The sequence below is a fragment of the Sebastes fasciatus genome, chromosome 7 (genome assembly GCF_043250625.1).
Source record: "Sebastes fasciatus isolate fSebFas1 chromosome 7, fSebFas1.pri, whole genome shotgun sequence".
Lineage (NCBI taxonomy): Eukaryota > Metazoa > Chordata > Actinopteri > Perciformes > Sebastidae > Sebastes > Sebastes fasciatus.
In genome coordinates, this window is record NC_133801.1 from 5761651 (window position 1) to 5779295 (window position 17645).

At 43.2% G+C, this 17645-nt stretch overlaps 1 protein-coding gene across 2 annotated transcripts; it reads right to left on the minus strand.

The window, feature by feature from the left end:
- Nucleotides 1-770: 770 nt before the first annotated feature.
- Nucleotides 771-17592, minus strand: tgfb1a (transforming growth factor, beta 1a). 2 transcript variants are annotated; one of them, XM_074641201.1, is made up of 8 exons: nt 17201-17592; nt 16923-17114; nt 12987-13096; nt 6233-6517; nt 5874-6108; nt 4426-4576; nt 2057-2167; nt 771-1937 (listed from the first exon to the last, which is right to left on the minus strand). In XM_074641201.1, exons 1-8 carry the CDS (start codon nt 17359-17361, stop codon nt 1890-1892), a joined length of 1293 nt encoding a protein of 430 aa, XP_074497302.1. In that variant the 5' UTR covers nt 17362-17592; the 3' UTR covers nt 771-1889. The 2 variants fall into 2 exon arrangements, with proteins under 2 accessions (XP_074497302.1, XP_074497303.1); XM_074641202.1 differs by lacking the exons at nt 16923-17114; nt 17201-17592 and having other exon boundaries at nt 12987-14883.
- Between the last annotated feature and the right edge of the window lie 53 nt (nt 17593-17645).

Consider the following 17645-nt stretch of genomic DNA (forward strand, 5'->3'; position numbering starts at 1 on the left):
CTGGCTACCTTCCAGCCACTACCGAGAACAGACGATGACGCAGCAACGTGGGAGAGGACGATAGCCAATTGAGAACCAAGCTGAGGTGAAGCGGAAGGACAACAACAGCCGTCATGGCAAAACACAAAGCATAAAGTAGATGGACCTCAGAAATGGAGGACCAACACGAGTGTTTATTGAACATGTCTCCATGACTTCATCCATATTTTTCTTTTTTCTTCGTGAATTTTCAGCTCAAAGTAAAAACAAACATCATTAATTCTTCCTGCCTGTCGTCCGCCGTGTTTGTTTACACTAAAGTCACGTTTGATCGCGAGAGATTATGCGAGATTTTGAGAGTCGTGACTCTTGTTGTTCATGAATGAATCTGTTAGTGTGTGTTGTGCTGTTTTGGCCAAATCGTTGCGCTCCACACACTATAGGAACAAAACTGTTAAATTTATCATAACATGTCATTATGTGTGGGCTCTCTCACATTTGAAAAATCTTTTAGTGTGGGCCAGAAGTAGAAGAGTAGTGTAGGAGGTGTTGTAGTTACACGTCAGTTATACGTCACGGTGTTCATGTCCACAACACGCTAGGTGTGCTTGTTGTTGCTCATTTCGTAAAATGTTCTCTCCCCTTGCCGGAATTAAAACACACACACACACATGCATGCACTGACAAGTGCGACACACACAGACACATGCCTTTACAGCACAGCTCTCTGACAAGTGGAAACATCGCATGTGGTTTTATTTTGCTCACAAAAACCTTCCCCTCTCACGTGATAATTTAACATCAATGTTTATTTCAAATTGTTAAAATATTTACAAATTTTCAAATTGTAAGTGCACTATAAAGTCTTTTGGAGTTGTTCTTGAGTTGTGCAAAAAGCATCACACGTCAGATGAAAGTTATAAACCTGAAAGAAAAGGCAATAAATTGCCCCTAATTCACTATGGCGAATAAAAAACAAACAAGCAAAATGTGTGTATTGGGTCTGACTGGCTTCCCTAAAACCAACACCACAACCACATCCCCCTGACCCTCGCCATCTAGAGACAACAAGCTGGCTGTGAAGCCCGAGAGAGAGGAAAAACATGGTGTCATCACTCTTACAACCACTGCTATTACTCATGGCTTTGACAGCACGGGAGGCTTCATAACAGGACAAACTGGCATTGAACTATGAACACAAAAAAAGCTTTGTATAAATCACGTGGGTTGAAAAAACAAACAAAGTAAAAGTGATGGACGGTTCGTGTGAAACTCCAGCTTCCTCCGTCAGAGGGAGTTTCCCCAGGTCGGACTGTCCCTGCGGTCGTCTGTTGTCCTTTACGGTGCCACTCTCTCCAAAAACACCTGTCGCATTATCGTCCAGGAAAACCCCAACAACTGCTGTTTTCCATACCTGGGATTAAGCACCTTTAACTGTGACCTCATCAGGAAGATGATATGGAAATAACAGAAACGTCCCAGAAAACAAAAAAGTGTTCTTCCATCAAGGTCATTTTGGTCCTTTGGTATCCTTTATCCACCTTTTTGGGGGGTTTTATAAATCACTTTTTATCCTTTTCCATGTCAAACTGACACACCTTTACACCACTTCTTTACAGATCTGTCCCTCCAACAAATAAATTAATTCATTTCAAGACAGATATTTTTTACTACTGCGAGGAAAAAAGTATATACACATAGAAAATGATATCTTTAATATCTATATAAAGAAGTTCATGGTTTGATGTGCGTTCAATGTGATAAGGAGGAAAAGTTGGACCACAAAGATCCTGATGACTTCAAATATTCCCCTCGTCCCCTTAACCTCCGTCACACGCTCCTCTCTGTGGTCTCCGACACATCTCTGTGTGTGTTTGAGGGGAGGCAGAGCAGTGTGCCGCGTTGTATTTTTAGCTACACTTGCAGGACTTCACAATCATATTGGACAGCTGCTCCACCTGAAAGTGAAAAGCAACAGGAACGTGATGAATCATCTGCATCAAGAGTTGCTTTCACATAAAGTGTTGTGTAAACGTTTCACCTCAGAATGGAGGCTACTTGGCTGCGGTATAGATACCTTGTGTTGCCGGCCCACGTAGTAGAGGATTGGCAGTGGCTCCAGAGCCTGGGGAACGCAGCAGGGCTGGGCAGAGGCTCCTGGGTTGTGATGCTTGTACAGGGCCAAAATCTGTAAACAATTATACGAGGGAAGGATGTGAAAACGGAGAACTCAGCTCAGAAATCACCAACATGACGGATTTACGAGTTTGAGTTTATGATGTTCAAATCCAGGTACAAGCCGCAAAGTGTTGCTTCTTGGAATAGACTTTATAAATGTAATTTAGAGCCCAGTTTCCTTAAAATGACGTTCCCATACAACTAAACTGCATCCTCAATTACATTCAGAGGGAAGCGGATTTTGTCGCGGATCAGACGTATCACAAATACGTTGGCAATGACAGTCTGTGGAAAGGCCGCAGCAAGTGACACGCAGCAGCACGCAGAGCAGATGACGTATATCAAGTGACCGTTAATGAGAGTTACGTGGAATAATGATGAGTACAACAAGCGAGAAAGTGTACTATGAGTGGACAGGTAAAAAAAACACAGGACTATCCCCCAGGAGACAGCAGTTCGTGTCCCGTGTGAGAGTCAACGTTCACTTATTTTTGTTGCCTAAACTTAACGAAGTAGTGTTGTTGTTTTGTTTTAATTCACAATGTTAACGTCTTAACACTTTGCGACCGTAATCCGGGAGAAAATACGTTTCCCTCAGAACGTAATTGAGAATACAGTTTAGTTGTATGGGAATGTAATTTTGTAGGAGACAGGGTCGGCCATTTAATATTTGTAAATTAAAACATTTATTAATTGGTTGACACTAAATTTCATCCATCCAGTAGTTGTTGAGATATTTCAGTCTAGACCAAAGTGGTTTTGGTATCAGTCAAAGTCAGTCAGTGAATCATGATTTGAATTGGGCCTGCAGCTAGTGATTACTGTCATTAACAATTAATATGTCATTAGTCTGTTATTTTTCTGACTAATTAAGTCAACAAAATGTCAGAAAATTGTGAAACTAATTCAAAGGGAACATATCGTGCTCATTTTCAGGTTCATACTTGTATTTGGATTCTACTAGATCATGTTTACATGCTTTAAGGTTAAAAAAACACATTATGTTCCTCATACTGTCTGTCTGAATATGCCTGGTCGCCTGGTCTCTTTAAAAGGTCCCATATTGTGAGATTTTCATGTCTTTTATATTATAAAGCAGGTTTAAGTGATATATTAATACTGTGAAAGTATCAAAACACTCAATCCACAGATAAATACACACAGCCCATATTCAGAAACCGTGCGTTTGAAACAAGCCGTCAGGATTTCGGTACATTTGTGATGTCACAAATCTACAATATTTATATAAGATAAGATAAGATATCCCTTTGTTAGTCCCGCAGTGGGGAAATCTGCACTGTACAGCAGCAGAGGGGATAGTGCAAAAACAAGAAGCATCAGCTAACACAGCAAAAAAAGAGCTAAACAAAGTGTAACAAAATATGAACCATTTAAATAGAAGGAAGTATAAAAATAGGAGCAGTATATACAGTATTGACAATAAACAGACTATTAACAAAATTGCACAGTTTAGACATTTTCACAATTTTAAATGTAAACATTCTAAATGTGTCCCAGTTTATTTCCTGTTGCAGTGTATGTGAATGACATCAGCTGACAGGAAGTAAACATGGAACCAAGCTGTTTCCTAGCAACGCAATTCCGTTGAAATGTGATAAAAAAACGGGGTGTTTACGATAGAGGTATATTCAGACAGACAGTATGAGAAAAATAATGTGTTGTTTGAACATTAAAGCATGTAAACATGTTCTAGTACAAACACAAAATACAAATATGAACCTGAAGATGAGCGTGATATGTCCCCTTTAAGACCCCCTCCTGAAAAAGCCCAGTCTGCTCTGATTGGCTTGAGGGAAAAACATGGAGTACCTTTGGACAAAAGCGTCTGCTAAATTTAAATTGTACTTTTGCAAAGGTTGCAAAGGTTCTCAAGCTGTGGGCGGTATATTCTAATGATCCTGCCTGTGACATAGGAAGGGGAGCCAGATCTGAATGGCTTGTTGAATCACATGTTTTCTGATCTCAGCAGCCCACGGAAAACTGACTGGGTTGTCTTCTGTCACAGTCCGTGGGTTGGTAGGCACTCCAGATACCCATATTGAAAAAGTGAGTTTTTTATGATATGTCCCCTTTAAACCCTCTTAACAAGCCGTGGCTGTCAAACAACACAGACCTCACCACTACTGGTCCTTTAGTAACCAGAGGAGGAGAAAATCAAGTTGTGAGAAAGCTTTTGGTCTGAGCTGCTAATCAGCCATGTAATCAGATGTGGATTGCACACTACAGTGAGGTGTTGCTGCACTATACCTGAGAATATTTGTTTTCAGCATTCCAGATGTAGGTGCAGGACCCCATGCAGTAGTTGGCATTGTAGCCCGTCGGCTTGTGTATCCACTTCCAGCCCAGATCTTTCCTGAAGTCGATGTACAAGCTCCGCACGCAGCACGTCTCTGTCGTGCTGCATGAGAGAAAACAGGGAAACGTCTTTTGTGAAGTGTGTGATGAGATGGCGTAGAGATTCTTAGAGCATCGTTGCTGTATTAGTCAGTTTTAAAGCTGCACTAAAGATAGTTTTAATGTAGGATTGCACACATCCCATCGTTGTACAAATTGCCAGAGGTGGGACCAAGTCATTGTTATGTAAGTCTCAAGTCAAGACGGAAAAGTTTGAGTTTCGAGTCCTAAACAAGTCATAAGGTGCTCTTCGACTGACGTTAACCAACTGTTACTAATGTTACGCTAGTTCATAGTTTTCTCCTACAGCTTGATTGGAAGCTGGCGGATTGGTTCAAACAAAGTGGATCTGGGGAATCAAGTGTAAGATAATCAATTGCAAGTCCCAATAATATTCACCATAAATAAAGAGTCCAGAGTTCAACACAAAAACACCATTTTTCGGAGATTCAGCACCAAACAACAAACGATAGAAATTCAGTTTGTTCCCCCAGAAGTAAATCCTCTTCCCAAACAAATCAATAAAGGATCACTCAAAAAGTAAATAAACTCAACATCTCTGACGCTGTCAGATTTACCTCCGGTACCGGGCAATTGATCGACTTTTTAAATATCATAAAACTTTGGGCTTGTGGGGGAAGATATCAAGTATTTTCAAGTCAAAGTCCAAGTGAAGTCCCGAGTCACTGGTGTTAAAGTCCAAGTCGAGTTGCCAACTTGAGTCGAGTTGTGACTCGAGTCCACACCTTTGCAAACTGCAGCTGCATCTGAGAAGTCTTTCCCCGCCTAAGCAGGAGTCTTACAGTAAGATTTACTGAAGTTACCTAAGTGAAAGTCTGGTGTCTGATATATTGCAGTCGCTTCTCTCCCGACAGAAAACAACAAATCAAAACGTGTGTAAAACTACAAACTGTCCCCTACAGCGCTCCAGTGCGGCTGTGGCCCAGAAGAAAGAGTAGGTTGGTGGTCTGAACCCCGGCTCCTCCTGTCTACACGTCAAAGTGTCCTTGAGCAAGACACTGAACCCCATCTGCTTTGCATGGCAGCTCGACCTTGCAACAGTGTGTGTGCGTGAGTGAATGAGAGGCACATTGTAAACTGCTTCATCCTACTGAGGTTAAATGTAGTTAAAGGTGCAAATGTAGTCAATTTACCAAACAGCTATGAGTTGTGAAATGGATACTCAGGAGTAGTTAATGTGTTTTAACCTGTTGCTGCCAATGTTTGCCTAGTGCAGCTTTAAAAAAATATAAATGAAATACAATACAACAGAACAGTGTGATATGTGCAGGGTCGCTTACGCTGTGCAGGTGTCTTTCGTCTCCGTGGAGCGTTTTTTGCGCGAGGAGACGTGGGTGCTGCTGTTCTGAGGGATGGACATGGTCAGGATGTAGGGTGGTTGCTTTGTCATCGATTGTAACAATCCCGTGTCTCCCCTACCGGTCTCGATCCCAGAGATGGAAAAACTGAAGCTACTGTCGACACTTGCCTGGCTGCATTCACAGAACAGCCGAAGTTGGAAACTATGCTCATCCTCTGGTGACACAGAAATACATAACATTTAGTCATTTAAAACCGGTTGGTCACTTTATTTGTGAAGTAATGCACAGGATTGCACATGGGTTGAGCTGAACGAATAAATAAAGCTTGTTTGTCTCACTGGTCCCTTTGAGCCAGTTCTGCAGGGTCTCGGTGACATCGAAGGACAGCCATTTGTCTTTCCACTTGTTGGTGACGAAGCGGGAAGCGAGGTAGCTGGCCGAGGTATCCAGACCTTGGTACAGCTCCACCCGCTGCTCAGTTGCGATCGTGGTTTGCTTGATGAGCATCCGCAGCTCGGCGCTGGTCAGCAGGCGGTAATCTCCCACGCTGTCCCGTATCTCTGAGATGTTGAAGAACATCGGGATCTTTATGGAGCTCTTGGTGGTCCCTGTGTCATTTTTTGCTGTGGGATATAAAACAATTACTTATTAGGAGATTTCACAAAACCATTTTGGACGAGCAAGTTCAGGCAAGACTTAATCTCAACACAGATAATGACTGAGGCACAATATGCTGTGAGTAAAGGCATGTTAGAGAGACAAATGGATGTGTTAAGGCCTGTCATATAATCTAGAGTTTCAAACCAACCTCATCCTTTAAGAACGGGAGCTACTTTGAATGGGAAATGTAATTTAAATGTTCTTCTTTTAAAGCCCTTTACACACCGGAGGGCATTTCTTTTGTACAATTAATTCAAACGTTAATATATTTTTTTCGAACTGGTGTTCTTGTCATGAATACTTTCACGCAGAACACAAATATTACACAGCGAAAAAGAAACATACTTTTTTTCCGGAACAAGGTAGATTTTTCTGAACTTTCGCACAGCGAATAAAGGCATCAACCAATCACATTGTGCACAACGGGTTGCATTACACCTACATTTATAAAATCAACCACACGGAGGCTCCATAGTCCGATCCAGGACGGCTCCTTTCAACCTTGACAAATTTAATTTTCAATTCAATTTATTTTTATATAACGTCAAATCATAACCATATTCGCCGGCAAGTATTTCACATTTTCGTGTTGTTTATTCGGTGTGCAAAGTGTTCTAACTTGTTGGTCTGTGTTTTAAAGGTCTTGACACCATGGATGTATTAAGAGAACTGGATACAGCGTTGGAGGCGAGGCTCCGTTCATTCATATGAAAGTTGCTCGTGTTCGTATTGGGAAGTTGATTCCCCTCAAAAAACATTATCCGCTAATTTACAGAAGTCTCTTTCCCAATGTAAGTCTATGGGAAAAAGTATTTTTGGTCCCAACGGCATCACGTGACGGACACAAACATTGTAGTACCGCTGTTTGGCCACTGCGAAAATTGCCATCAACGACCGGCGCTCTTCTTGGGGGCTTGCCTGACACAACAAGCCGACGGTCAGCCGTCGTACAGTTCTGTCGGTGAGCGTCTGTCGGTTTAGTTTTTGCGGTGTGTCCCGCTCCGTCAGCTCTAGTCTTCCCTTGTTGGAGTTTTTTCAGCCGATTCAGCATGTCGAACAGCACTTCATACATATATCACTGTAATTTATTATGTCATGTAACCCTGGGATGTTTGTTACTCTGTTTTTCATAAACAAACAGAATTCAGTACACACGCTAATAAAAAAGAATGGTTACTCAATAATGTTAACTGCAGCCAAACATTCATCTATTCCAGCTGCTGTAAAGTTGACCATAAAGAGCGTTTTGTTTTCTTACAGTATTCCTGTTCATGTTTGCAACTTTTATTCCTGAGCCTGCCCATATCATGACAGCGGGAACATTCCCCCCGCAGAGGCTGATAGAAAACAGAGCCAAGCTACTGAAGGCTTTAACACCATAAATCCACCAGCACTACATCGCAAAGGATTAAGTCGGACGGAGACGTGCAAAGATAAGCGGAAGAAGAGTGAAACACAGCGTGGAAAGAGAGAGTGAGGGGGGGTGGTAACAGGCAAAGAAAACTGAAGAATGCACTCATATGAATATAACTCACAGTTGTGAGTGGTGGGAGTGGGGGTGCTGAGAAATTGGAGATGTGTATCAATGGAGCTTGGGACCTGGCGCTGGCCCAAAACTTCTACTCTGCCTCAGCCTGCCAAAGCCGGGATTCTCTGCTCTCAAGTCCGGGAATTACTCTTTGACAGGAGGTGAAATCCAGCCTGGATCCAGGCTGTACCAGGATCCTCCGTGTCACGGCTGCTTCTGTATCATTTACCAGTATCACCATCTGTGCTGTTGCTTAGGTAGTGTTTCACCCCCTTAGTAGTGAAGCCAAACTGAAACTGAAAAAAAAAAGAGCGCTGGCTTGGAGTGTAAAAGGGAAATGAGATGACAGTTTACTGGTCCCACCCAGAGCACAGCCAAATGTTTGGTTGTAAGAGCTTGAATGGAAACACGGAGCGGCTGTCACAACAGTGTACAGTATGTGAAGAGCGGTGAACTCGCCGTGATGTACCCAAGCAGCAAACACCAAGCACGGAAAGTCTCCAGCTACACTGAGATAACTGTGCTAAGGGTTGTAGAAGTGTTTACGAAACAGGAAATTAAGTCACTTCCCCTAAGATGCACGCTGGCTTCAGTACCATAATTACAGTGAAGCTTTATCCTCACTTCTACTTTCCAATTAACACCATCGTCTTCCTATCACTGCTCATCTTGACACTTCGAGAGGACAAAGTGTCTTCTCCAAGGCCTCGCTGTTCCAGATAAGGGTAAAGAGAGCACCCCAGCCTGCGTACTAACATGGGTGTGGGGGGGATTTGTGTGTGTTGAATCAAGGCCTATCCGCAGGTAAGCCGGGGACAGCTGTTGTGACAGGTAGGGAGACAGCTCTGTAATTACCAGTGGGGAGGAACCAGATTCCAGCAACAGGCTAAATACCTGCCTCCTTCATATATACGCTCGGCTCCACCCTCCCACAGCGCACTAGTTTCCCCACCTCACCCTGTTTTACACAGACCCCCGTTGCTACTCTTCTCCATCGTAGGGTGGCAGCAGCTTCATTTCCTCTTGAATATAATAATTACTCAGTAAGCAGTGAACTCATTTCACTCCCGAAGTGGCTGCTTTCCAAAAAAAGGGGAAAATGTTCTCTCTGTTAACGAGCTGAATTACATTTGGACCGATACCATGTCAAATGGGAGAGGTGAATTTGTGTGGGCTCCGAGGGAGGGATGTGACTGCTAATTCACAGAAGGAATCTAGCCTAAATCTACCACACAATTACCACGATGGAGGCTAAAACTATTAAAGTTGCTGCACTCAAATATGCATCCCCGCAGGCTGATTTGGGATCATCAGGAAAGTGTGAGTCGTCCAATAAAAAGAACCTCAAATTGAAGTGACGAGCCGGATTTAATAATTAACTAATAGGAAAAAACTTGTTCTCCACTTGGCTTCTTCTTTAATTGCTTTGCTCATACTCAGCCCTGTCTTTTATTCACAGAAGAGCAGAAGCTGGATTGTCACCTACAACCCTCCTGAGGGTGTGTGTTTTGTAGTTTTTAAAGGGCGGGTCCATTATTATTATTTTTTTATTAGGGTTTTATATCATTGTGTAGCTTCCCAGTGCTGTTCCTTATGTATTCAAATCCAAACATTCAAATTTTGGTCGAAGTACGTATGTTTTAGCGTCAAAATGCTATTTTCCCAAGCTCTTCTAAAAACGTTTTGACCTGACGCAGGTTTCTGCATGATGATGCCGCTACAAGTACAGTATATATACATCCTTATAGTCAGTGTATTAACGTTACATACCGACTGAGGCAGCGGTAGACCAGCAACTCCCGTGTTCTGTGAGGTAAAATTACTGTTTTTGTGAAGGGAGTCTGGTGGCTTTGGAGGCCGAGATATAAGGGCTTCAGTTCCCTGTTGGAAAGAGTTTTCTGACGGCAAAGTAAAGCTCTGAAAATATTCTAAATAAAGAGTACACTTAAACAGATTTTTTTTAGGTGGCAAAAATACGTTTTTCTCCCGTTCACAGCCGCTTTACCTCGCCATCAGACGGCTCTTTCCCACGGGGAACTGAAGCCGTTATATTGTTCTCTTTAAATCCACCAGACTACATTTACAAAAACAGTGATTTTTCCTCGCTGAATTGAAATCTCGGGAGTTGCTGGTCTACCGCTGCATCCGTCCGTTAGTTTGTTTGTGTTATTGTGTGACTTTCGGATCTGAAATAATAATAACTAGTCATTTTATCTTGCAAAACACGGGAGTATACATACAATCCCACTTCAATGAATACGAACTACCTCTTTCAGTTATTACCAAACTTAGCACAGCTAATGTTGACTCAGCTTGTGTTCACATTAGTCATCACCTTATTGATTAGCTGACTTTGGTAACCTACGTCACTGCTTTATGCAATAGCTAAATGGGAGTTTCCATTTAAAAAAAAAAAAAGGGACAGAACCTCAAATGGAACCGCCCTTTAAATAATTGCAAAACACTTCTTGCTGGGCCTGCACACGTACACTTCCCAGAGTGCAGTCTGTTTTAAGGAGCCGTGCTGAGGGTTAAGACAGTGGATGGGTGTTCTCTGGCATTCCACAGAGGTAGGAAACACATGCTCCCCATGGGCACCGCTTGCACCGGACCTGAGTCACTCGAGATCTCAGTGGCCATCGGCCTGCCTTCCTTCCTGCCAAGCTGCCCTGTCACAAACACACTGCAAACACACTGATAATAAGCTCAGGAAACCCAGCAGAGAGAGAGAGAGACAGAAAGAGAGAGAGAGAGAGAGACGGGTAATCATGGGCAGGGAGATATGGGAATGAAATGGAAAATGGTCAGGGAGAAGGAGATCTGATGGAGGACAAGTGACAGGATAAGCAAGGGAGAACCCAACGCTCAAATTACAGGAAACCCCCAATCCCTGAGGGACAGAGAGAGAGAGAATGAGACAGGGTGAGGGTGAAGGAGTGCATTTCATGTCTTCTCACATCTCATTTTTCCCTCCTGTTTCTTTGGTTTTCATTTAAGCAGAACAAAATCATGCCCCTTCGTTTTGAAAGTTTCCTTTGTTCTCTCTTTGGTCTGCACACTCCTCAGCACGGTCCATCCACCCACTTTTGAAGTGGTGGATAAAAGAGGCATAACGTGGATGCCTGCCTGATAGGGTGAGGAGTATAGGCATGTAGAGAACAATGGAGCAAAGAAACCAAACTAAAAAAAAAAAAAATCTGTTTATCATAATAGTTTGAGAGTCATTGCAGGTTTACAGCCAAAAACCATTTGGCTGAACAAACAGCGTATGCACGCTTAGCCAAACAAACAGCGCTAATAACGCAGTAAAAATGCCAAAGATACCACGAAAGCAACACGGAGCATCAGAGCAGATGCAACACACGGTCCTGCTAACGTGTAACGCCTGTGATCTCTAAACTCCTCAGGCTGCCTGGAGATGTTGGGTGGAGATCAGAAGGGGTACACATGTTGAGGGGATTTATGGACGACATTGGAACTGACCTCAGCCGTCGGGCCAATGCTGATTAATTTGGGCTGCAGCTGATACGTTTGTCCATCCCAGTGATTGATTTAAGATGTATTTATGCTGAATGTAGCAACCCAGTCGTTACAATGTTGGCATTGTAAAAATATATGTTCAAAAAAGTTTCATAAATAGGTTTCTCGTGTCACGCTTGCAGAAATGCTGCGTGGTTCACGTTGTGAAACGATTGGTTAGGTTTAGGCAACAAAACCAATTTCGTTAAGGTTAGAAAAAATACAATGGTTTGAGTTAGAGCTGCAACGATTAATCGCCAACTATTTTGATAATCGATTAATCGGTTTGAGTAATTTTTTAAAGAAAAGAGAAGTCTAAATTCTCTGATTCCAGCCTCTTAAATATAAATATTTTCTGTTTTCTTTACTCCTCTATGAGAGTAAACTGTATATCTGTTTGGTTTCACACGGGACACAGACAGCGGTCTCCTGGGTGAAAGTCCTGTGTTTGTTTGACCCATCAACCACCACCCCGCTTTCTTGCTTATTATACTCGTCATTATACCACCTACCTACCACATAACTTTCAATAACGGTCGCTCAATATACTGTCTCACTTGCTCTGACCAAATGCAAAAACATCGACATTCAATGCATCCGTGCTTTGCAGAAACGTGCAATGCCAAAATGTTTTCCTGGCAACTGGGCTGTGAATTGTGGTGGGCTAATCTCTATAAACAGATTCTGCATTCATTGTTGTATCTGCAAGCGACGGGACAATATTTTAGTATCAGAAGTGTTCTGGGCTCCGTTTGTAGTCCGAGTAGTATTGACAAAATCCCGCTCGAACAGGCTTTGGTTGAATGCAGGTAAACAGTCCGCGTGGAGCGCAAAAGAGGTGGAGCGCATCGGCCGAAATGCAGTCTAGGAACCCACCAGCTATTGTCTAACAATGATTTAGCTTTTTATTGGTTTAAAATGAGCCTGTAAATTGGAAGTCTACACCCGGATATCTGCTCCCTTGCCCCCAGAGGCTTATCCTTTGACAGACCGATAGCCGGTGCGTTCCGAGATTGGTGGTGGGCCAACATAATGACAAGGTGAAATATTGGCTTTGAGCGACAAAATGTCTTAGACCATCTTTGTTTTTTGATATATTTGTATACAGCAGTTCTCGTTCTAAAGGGCACCTGTTGATTTCCCTCTGCCATTAACAACTGTCAATGTAAGATCTGAACAACGTTTCAATCATCTCCAGGATCTTTGCCTCCATGTGTGTGTGTGTGTGTGTGTGTGTGTGTGTTGAGCAGTCTGTCTCAAGTGGCTGTAAATGTAGGAGCATAAATCACAGTCGTACTGTTACTTGACGTTCTTAGTGCCGTAGTTAAGCCATCACCAATTCTTGACAATGGGCGTCCATGTGTGCAGAAGACATATGTACTCACTGGTCATGTTGAACTTATGCAGCACCTTAGCGAAGTACTCCTCCTCCTCCTGATGTTCGGAGATGTCCGTCTGGACCTGGGTCTGCTGCTCCCTCAGCATCTCCTTGGTGCTGTTGTAGAGGGACAACAGGGTGGTGGGGATGTCCTCGTCGTCTCCAGCCTGATCTGGCTCAGGCTCTTTTGGCAAGCGCAGTTTGCTGAGGATCTGGCTCCTGATGGCCTCAATGCGCTTTTTCTTCACCATCTCCAGGTCCAGCGTCTTACACGTAGACATACCGGCTACGTTGCCCACCGTGTACACAACCATGAGCATCAAGACCGCCAGCTTCATGGTGCCAACCTGACTGTTTGCAACCGGGGGATGCTTAGGGAACGGTGAATCACTCCGTGGAGAGGTGCGAGTGACGCAAGGTGTTTACACACAGCCAAACAATTAAAGCAGTGTTGAGAGTCCTCAAAGTTCAGGACGACTGGTGCCAACGCTGTCGCTGCTGCTGCTGCTGCTGCTGTGAAAACCACCTAACACTTGTGTCTTCTTTGCACAGGAGCAGATGGAGAGAATCCCAGAGGGCAGACAGACGGCAAGTGACGAGCCGACCTCTGACTCAGCCACACAGGTAACACAATGACGTCCAAGAAATGACTCCAGAGCGGAGCTGTCAAATGCTTACAGAGCCCAACCAAACATGCACACAGACAGCAGATTCAGAAGACCCCTCAGCGAGTCCAAAACACTCAAACAGAGCCGGTTCTGTACTCCCAGACCAGCTTGTGATTCATATGATTTCAAGCCTCCACCCGGGATATTAAACTAACTTACTGCGAAGCGAGTATATAAACCTCCACGTGTCAGATCAGTGCTCACCAGGCAGTTTCTCTTTACATGTCCCCGGAGGGCAGCTGAGCCAATGTGAAGGGAGCTGTATAACACGTACTTACTATCGGAGTCTAAGGCTTTTCAGCTGACACTGCTTCCTGTCCTCCTTGACCCAGAAGGTTTCCTCACAGATCATTCAGGGCTACCCTGAACAAGGATGTGATGTCAAGTAGGCTCTCTCTAAATGTCTCTAAGGAAGAGAAAATAGCTACAATGAGTGTAAAAAATGCCCTTTCTATTTTCCTGTTTCTGATCAGATGACCTCAGGGGCTTTGAGCCAACCCGGAGCTAATCAAATATCCACGGTGAAGGGAAAGAAACTATATTTATAAATCTCTTTATAACTTATAAACTTATTCTAAACCAGTTCACAAACGTATGCAGTCAAGCCCTCAAGAATAGTCCCTAAAGAGAAAAAAGAAAACATCTGATAAACTTGTGTCGCTCTCCGCTCTGACTACCTCTTTTTTAGAAATAACAGCATGTGATCCGTGCACAGCTGCAGTTCACCAGAAAATGCTCTCAGCGCCTCCGATTCATGCCGACTTCACACACACAGAGCGGCTGTCTCCGTAGCTGTGTCTTCATTCTCAATAATGTGATGTCTGAGATGAGCAGGGATGCTTATCAGAAGATAAAAAAAACGGACAAAAAGTTTGACACACCTTCTCTTTAAATGAGTACCATCCAGACACAGCAGCAGTAGAGACAGCAGCAGTAACAGTCCCTCTTAGAGCACACTGTTTAGAGAGTCGGATTCTTGTCTCTTGTCTCTATCCATCCATCGGTATCACCTCGTTTATGCCCTCTGCAGCTCCTTCACACCTTCCCTCTCGAGTCTCCTCTGACACAACTCCCTATTCGCACCTCTATTTAACTCCCTGTCTCTCTCCCTTTCTCCCTCTCTCCTGATGCTTGTCAGAGCTTGCTGGTGACAAAGTGATTTGTGGAGGCTCAGCTAACTTTTCTCTTGCACTCCCTCGCTCTGCCTCGTTCTCTCTCTTCCCCCCACCCCACTCTAACTCTTCTTTTTTTTCTGGTTCCTGTTACTCGTCTAATAGAGCGGGGAGCTCTCCGCCCAGGAAATGAGGGTAACGGCCGCAGTGTAAAACATCTGCTGTTTAACAGAGCTCTGCTGCTTGCCTTCTGTCCACATCAGGAAGCCAGGAGCTGAACACGCTGAATGACTTGACTTTAGAGGCACCAGCTCTCTCTCACACACATACACCACACTCTCTAGCCTGTCTGCCACTGACTGACATGTCAACAAAGCCCTGCACGGCACCAGTGTCCCACCAACTGACCGCCACATTTACCTGGTGGCTTTGAAGGTGAACGCCTGCCAGGGCCAAAGAACTGAGCCACTTGGGACCGGCGTGTCTAAAAGTAGAAGGGTGCATTTGAAGGGATGGAGAGCCAACAGGGCTGGACTGTGTGGTGCATTGACCTACGTCTGGGTGCTTTTTAGAGGTCGGATTGTGTATTTTCAAAAGGAAGGCTAGACTAAAACAAACCGGTGATGGTTTCAATCATTTTGTCTCTGTCTGGAGGGATGATTCAACAGGGAAGTAAAGAAAGTAAAATGCCATGCATTCAGTCTTTGCTCTTGGATTTTTTACGGCTTTGCCCAAACGTGTTGGTTGTTTATTGTCTTCCTTTCACTGTGACAGTTATGAAGAATGAGCTATTCATCAAACACTGACAATAAACGGTGACATTTAGCATAGGGAAACTCACAGCAAAAATCCCCTGAAATACCAGCAACAATAGCAGAAACAAAGATGACTCAAACAAAGATACTACACACAATTTGTCCCACAGTATCAACAGCGATATATCTCCGATTACCATTAATGATAAAAAAAAAGAATAGGAGTGTGGCTATCAGCTGTCAACAACACTAATGTGTCCTGTTGTGTGTTGGTCTGTGCTCTGATGGGTGTGCACTGCCGTCTGGTGGCAAAAGATGGTACATCATTTATAGGAGGTTGTCATCAACCTCAACTCTTATGTTTGAATATTGTATTATATTTTTTTCTGATGCACACTTATGTTCTTTTTCGCACAAAATAAATTGTGCAGTACAAATGTACACAACTTTTATAACAGTAGTGTAGTTGAGGTAGATGCCTCAGTAGCGCATCCAACATAAGACCCATCCTACCCTGGACACCATCTGTTTCACCTGCTGCCCTCCGGCAGACACTTCAGGTCCATCAAATCATGGACAAACAGATAAAAAAACTATTTCTACCCCACAGCCGTACGTGAACTGAACACTGACAAACACTGACACCGACTGTCTGCCTGCAATAATACCAGCACTAAACTACATTTACAGCTACTTTGTATATATGTCTATACAGCTTTACATTACGTATTTACATTTCAACTGCACCTTAGTTATTCCTTTGTAAATTTGTATTCCTGTATTGTGTATATAGAGCCAATACAACTCAGCAAACGTGCAATGTCTGATGTGTAATATCCTACTGTTTTTATAGGTCAAGCAGTACATATTTTTCTATTTATACTTTACTACTATACTATTTTTTTTACTCTTCTTTATTTGTACTTCTGTTTAATAGATGTGTATGCACCGTCAGGATTACTATTTAATTTGGTTATACTCTGTGCAATGACAATATAGAAATTCTATTCTATTCTATTCCAGAGAAAAGTCACAACAGACACAATTATTGATCTTACTCCTGTATCATTTTGTCAACACAGCAGTGATGTATTTGAAAACTGAAGCTAATGAGCATTTCCTCTTTCGCTCTTTTAACCAGAGATGCATCCTGTGATAAAAATTAAGGGCGTCTGAGTCACTATTAGACAAAGAAAGAGTACTAACAGAGCTTAGGAAGCTACTGAACACACACTGTGCTAAATTTCGCTCCTGTTCTTGTCGTGCAAATGAAGCCTGATTCAAAATCCCAAATAATTGTCATGACCTATTATTCTCTTCTCTCCATTTGTCTGCTAACATACTGCATGGGCCTCTGAACACAACAACCAACGTGCCTCACTGACCCCGATACCCTAACACGTCTTACCAGTCTGCCATGGGGCATTTCATACCCTCCACCACAAGGCCTCGGTGCCAGCACCTCAAGGTGTCTGTGTGTCTCTGAGCACAAGAGTGCAACATGGTCTGCTTTCCCATCATTCGCTGTGAAGTCCTAAATGATTCTGCAGAGGATCCCATGGAGCTGTGGCAAAGCCCAAAGTCTCGCCGAGGGAGGACGCTGGGGGAAAAAAATATTCACAGTCAACAGGGAGAACAGAACAGTCTATAATTCATTGCTACCACATCAGAGTTGGTCCGGCATACATTTCATATCTGTGGCAGAGTGACATGATGCTGCAGCTTCTTTCAACAGTCTTCTTTGTGACTATTGGGCAGTGGAATGAGGTCTGCTCTGGAACTTTATTTTGGATAGCAGCTCTTATATTAATAGACAAGCATGTAAAGTGCACAATACTATGAGGCATGTTCCTATTTTAGTACATAAGGAGTGGTGGAAGAAGCACTGTCTGGGATCTTTCACAACAATTTAAAAAAACTGAATTTGTCACGACATAATGCAGGATACGACCCAAATGCATAGAGACAGGATTAATTCACTGATTTAATACCAAAGTGAAGGTATATATACTATAGGCTTAAAGTCAGAATTGCAGGGCTCAGAGGCTCAAAAGTAAATGGCAAGAAACAACATAGCAACCTTGACAAACTGAGAGGGAGTGAGTGGAAATGGGCAAGTTAAATACTGCAG

Bases quoted from the DNA above. Each gene is read 5' to 3' on its own strand.
- tgfb1a (XM_074641201.1), bottom strand. From the start codon at position 17,361: ATGCCTCATAGTATTGTGCACTTTACATGCTTGTCTATTAATATAAGA. The intron at 13,097-16,922 runs GTAAGACGTGTT...CCTCTACAACAG, and splicing joins AAATGCCCCATGGCAGACTG to CACCAAGGAGATGCTGAGGG. The intron at 6,518-12,986 runs GTGAGTACATAT...TATATCCCACAG, and splicing joins GCATAAGTTCAACATGACCA to CAAAAAATGACACAGGGACC.